This window comes from Musa acuminata, chromosome BXJ3-9 (assembly GCF_036884655.1).
Source record: "Musa acuminata AAA Group cultivar baxijiao chromosome BXJ3-9, Cavendish_Baxijiao_AAA, whole genome shotgun sequence".
In the NCBI taxonomy this organism is placed as follows: Eukaryota; Viridiplantae; Streptophyta; class Magnoliopsida; order Zingiberales; family Musaceae; genus Musa; species Musa acuminata.
The window spans coordinates 10436441-10441632 of NC_088357.1; the positions used below are offsets into that span (position 1 = coordinate 10436441).

A 5192-nucleotide genomic window follows, 5' to 3' on the forward strand; every position below is an offset into this window, starting at 1 on the left:
ATAATAATGAGCTTAAAGACAGTTGGACAGCATGTAATTAATTTCTCCTAATTTTTTTGTTGATAATAACACTAGAAATAACTTGTGACATAATCTCAATCACCTGAGAAGACTTGCCAGATCAATAGTGTCTACTTAAGAAGTCTAATCTTCTACAGTGTCTACATGGAAGCATGTGCAAAGGCAATAGGATATATAACATGAGGCAAGTCTGAAATACCTCAGATTTCATGACTAAGAAGAATCACATGATGAAAGGTCGAAATCCCCATTCATGACAAACTGCAACAAGAAAGTAGGACACCATCAATGTCACCTTCTCATTTTAGACTGCCTTGTCCTGGTTTTCTGTTGACCAAGAAGCAGACAGATTACACAACTGGAGCCAGAAATTTAGATTTGGTCATCCTTAATGACCAATAATGAAGCCCTGACTTCTGCATTAGCATATTGAACATGACAAACTGGAACTAGTCCTTCCACCTCTGAATAAAACAACCTTAACAGAATTATAAGAGGTTTACAAGGCAATTACATTTGTTGATTGAGGTAATGAAGAGTGAAATGCAATTACATCAATGAGCAAGCAGTCACCAACCCCACCATAACATCTTCCTTCAATGTAAAAGTACATCATTGGTCTTTTAAAGTTAGTCATCCTCAGCACCAAACAAGCCTCCACAAGTAATAAATGAAAATAGTAACATGAGTTCTAGAATTCAAAACCAACATACAGCAGCTCAACTTCAAAGAAATGGAACAAAAGAACCATCAACTTGCTCCCATAATAAACACACAAACATTCAAACGTCGGTTCATCCATGGAAGAAGATATCCTTGAGATAATAGGACCAAGTGCAAATGAGCATATGTAACCTTCATGAAAACCTAACACCACTAGATATGGTGCCGCCTTGCTGCTGCTGCCTCACGCTGAAACTGCTGCGGATCTGTTCGATCTGGGCCACTACCTCGGACATCGACGGTCGACTTTCTGGGTACTGTACAGCACAATCAATGGCCAACTGCAACAGCTGCACCATTTCCTCCTCGACATTCTGGTGCCTTGACAATTCAAGATCAAAAACCTCCGAGTTCCATGCTTCCCTGACGACTGGCTGGACCCACCTGGGGAGGTCGATAGTGTCCTCATCGTTGAGCGTCTGTGCCGGTGATTTTCCTGTCAGTAGCTCCATGAGGAGCACGCCGAAGCTGTAAACATCTGCCTTCTGAGAGACCTTTCGGACGTCGGTGACTTCAGGTGCGCGATAGCCACCTGCACGTTGATTGGGCATCGGAATAGAGCCTAAACTGCTTAAGCCAAAGTCAGCGACACAAGCTTTGTTTGATCTTGAGAGAATAACGTTGGATGACTTAATGTTGCCGTGAGAGACACCAGCGCCCTTCGAGTGGATATACTCGATGCCCTGAGCTGCTCCAAGAGCAATCTCCAATCTCGTCTCCCAATCGAGAAGGGTGTTTCCTGCCAATGGAGTTCAATTAAGAGCATACAAACATCTAGTAGAATGCTTACCAGTAATTCCACATGAATGAAGCCCTATTTAAATGTCATCAACATCTAAGAATCATAGATTGCAATATCAAAAGACCAATAATAATCAAACTTAAGCTCTGTTGAGAGATTTTATACAACATGAAGCCTTATTTAAATATCATCAACATCTTAAGAATCACAGATTGCAACATCAAAAAGTCAATAATAAGAAAAATTAAGCTCTGTTGAGATTTCAACTTGTTTGAAGAAATGCGTGAGATATATGAACTGCTAACAAGGATATCTACAATCAAAAATACAGACCAAGTCACCAAGAACTTGAACATTTTCCATTGCAATATCACGAAAAACTCGAGGAAAAGGTAATGAAATCCGAAACCCTAATTGCTGACAAGAGAAAATAGCACAAGATCGTGAAATCCGAAGAAGATGAAAGTGACACACGCAACAGCTATCAATCCGAAGTCACGAAATCTTCAAAAAAGAGAGCTCACCATGAAGGACGGAAGAGAGGCTTCCGTTGGGCGCAAACTCGTACACCAAAAGTTTCTCATCCTTACTGTAGTAGTAAGCCTGCAGAACCACCAAGTTCGGGTGGTCCGTGGCGCCGATGGCTTCCATCCTTTCATGGAACTCCTTTTCGGGGAGGTTGACGTCCCGGAGGCGCTTCACTACCACTACCATCCCCATCTCGAGCATCGCCTTGTACGTTGTCCCGGTCGTCCCCTTCCCGAGCACCTCCGCCGACGCCCGCAGCAGGTCCTCCAGGTCGTATATCCTCTGAAGCTTCCCGACGAAAACCAGCTTCCGGCCGCTTCCGCTCGACTTTCCGGCCATCGCCGCCGCTGGAGGCGGAGGCCGCGACGGGCGAGGCCCTGATGCGTTATCAGCTACCTCCTGATTGCTCCTCAGCGCCATCTCAGACTCCGGTTCCATCTTCCGCGCCGCCTTTGGCTCAGCTTCGCCTCTTTCCTTCTTCCGGCAACATAGGACCAGGAGGAGGAGGAGGATCAAGAGGCCCGCGGCGGAGCCGATCGCTATCCCGGCGATGGCGCCGGCGGAGAGTTTCTTGCTCCCTCCCCCGGCACCTCTTGGGTTCAATGGAGACGGCGCCGGTGGGAATTCGCCAGGGCAAGCGGGAAGGGGCCCTCCGCAAAGAGTGTTGCCAATAAAGGAGCTCGCTGGCAGGCTGCGGAGGCCCGCAGGTATGGAACCGTTGAGCTGGTTGAAGGAGACATTGAAGTGCCAGAGACCGGGGAGGTGGAGGTCGGGGAGAGCACCGGAGAGCCGGTTGCCTTCGAGGAGCAACGTGGAGAGGCCGGTGAGGTCGTTGAACGCTGGTGGTATGGCGCCGGAGAGGGAGTTATTAGCAAGGTTGAGGCGGACGAGATGGCGGAGTGCGAACACGACGGTCGGGATCTCGCCAGAGAAGCGGTTGTGCTGTAGACACAGGCGGCGGAGGCTGGTGAGGGCGGCGAAGTCATGCGGTATGGTGCCGTAAAGGAGATTGTAGCGGAGGCTGAGCACGCGGAGGGCAGTGAGTTTGCCAAGGGTTCCCGGCGGTATTCGGCCGACTAGGTAGGATCCGGGGAGGCGGAGCTTGGTCACGCGGCCAGTGGCGCAGGTCACCCCGGACCACGAGCAAGGGGAGGACTTGGTGGAGTTCCAGCGCCGCGCGACGCCGACGACGGCAGCGCGGAAGGCGAGGAGGGCGGTGCGGTCGGAGGCGAGATCGTCGGGTGCCCCGCCGCCGAAAATCGAGAAGAATACGAAGAGGAGGAAGAGCGATGAGCCCGTCGTCCGCTGACCGAACGCCATTCTTAGGTAACAAGTCAACAGAAGCTTGTTCGGGCCAGAGAGAGAGAGAGAGAGAGAGAGAGAGCGGGAGTCTTCTTCCTCTTTCAAGTGTTCGATTTTGTTTTTGGAAAGCGCGAACGAGTTGAGAATTGGAATGTTATTTATCTAAATAACATTTTGGAAAAAGAAAATTTAAAAAGGAAGTTAATTATCTTCTATAGGCGTCAGTGCATCAGAAACTAAGGAATTCATTTGAATTAATTGTTTGGGAGCCGTTAAGGCAATGTGGACCCATATTAAGCAAGATCCGACCGTCGATTTCAAGAAAAAGCCTCGGAAGCTTCTCCATCTCCGCGTGACGCGTCGTCAGCGAATTGGTGTCGGTGGAGTAGGGCCGCGTGGGGACGTGTCTCCCACGTCGACGGCTTTGGAAGACGTGGGTCGGGGCCCCGGGAAATGCCCTTTTCGGCTCGTTTCTGCCGTATCCATTGCCCGGCTCGTCCACCCTCAGATCGGATTCGGTGTTTGGGGCCCACATTTCTCCATTCAAAAAGGCCGGTATGCCATCAGAAAATGGCAAATTGGGTCAGAAAAGAAACGGAGGCGCGGTAGACAGTGAGACCTGCGAAGCCGATCATGACCGTCCGTGTGTGTATATATATATATATATATATATATTGAATACTTTCCTTATGGTTTAACCTTTCTAGAACTTGTGATCATAACATAACTATAGAAATTTTAAGTAAAAAATCTTTCCTATTGGGCTTTTATCAAATAATATCTCACATTAATTTTAGTCTGAAGATGCTTACTTTTTATTAATTTGATAAAAATATCATTTGTCATCTACCATTGATAACTATTGCCTCTATCATTAGTCGTTACCTCCTCTCCCTCCTTTTTTTTCTCTTCTCCTCCTCTTCATCCCCCTCTTCCTCCGTCATCCACCCTTTCCCATCATCTTTGTGCAATGCCACTTCCTTAACAAGGTTGGAGCCATATATTCTCTTTCATCACAATAGAAGATGGAGAGCTCCTTGATCCGTGTTGCCATCCGCTACTCCCTTTTCCTTACAATTGAAGACGGTAACCCTTTAGGCATGCTTATCAAGTCCTTGTTAGAGGTGAGCGATGAACGCACTGATACGGATCTATCAAAAGTATTAAATGGGTATGTCTTCGTATAAGTTGATTTAAAATTGATTGTACTATATTTGTTTAAGTTTGTTACGAATACCTATTTTGTGCAAAAATAATAATTAAGGGATAATAAATATAAAATAATAGAGAGAGACTCTATGTTGAGATAAATTAAGTTGTGTATAGAAGACTCCTTAGAGGGTTATAGATCTTATTAGAAATATTATTCATCTTTTAAAGAAATTTTTAATATTCTAAATTTCTCATATATTTTTATTAAAAATAATCGAGTTGTAAAACTTTTAGGATACTTTTATTGAATTAGATTTTTTACTTTGTGTTGAGTTCAGCCCATATGTGCGCTTGGACAATTGGACCTTTAGATCCCAAATCAATTATTGAAAGGAAAATAGAGAAGACGTGAAGGCAATCGATGTAGAGAGCACACACAGTGAGCGGTGGCGACGCACGAAGAGATAAAGGAACAAAGAGAAGGAGGAGAGAGAAAATATAGTTTTTTGAGTTTTCTACGTGATGATCAGTGGCCAAACGTTGAGAAGATTCACTAGAGAGCGACAACCATCTACCAGATATCCTCCATATGAGTATGTTATGCTTACTGACAGGGAAAGCCAGAAACTTACTAAGAAACTATTATACATGAGCACAAGAATGAGTGGGTTAAAACCATGCAAAAAGAGATGAGATCCTTATTTGAGAACCACGCCTATGACTT

At 45.7% G+C, this 5192-nt stretch overlaps 1 protein-coding gene across 1 annotated transcript; it reads right to left on the minus strand.

The window, feature by feature from the left end:
* Nucleotides 1-570: 570 nt before the first annotated feature.
* Nucleotides 571-3391, minus strand: LOC135649601 (probable inactive receptor kinase At1g48480). Its single transcript, XM_065168131.1, has 2 exons — nt 2011-3391; nt 571-1483 (listed from the first exon to the last, which is right to left on the minus strand). The coding sequence occupies exons 1-2, from the start codon at nt 3332-3334 to the stop codon at nt 879-881; spliced, it is 1929 nt and encodes a 642-aa protein (XP_065024203.1). The 5' UTR covers nt 3335-3391; the 3' UTR covers nt 571-878.
* Between the last annotated feature and the right edge of the window lie 1801 nt (nt 3392-5192).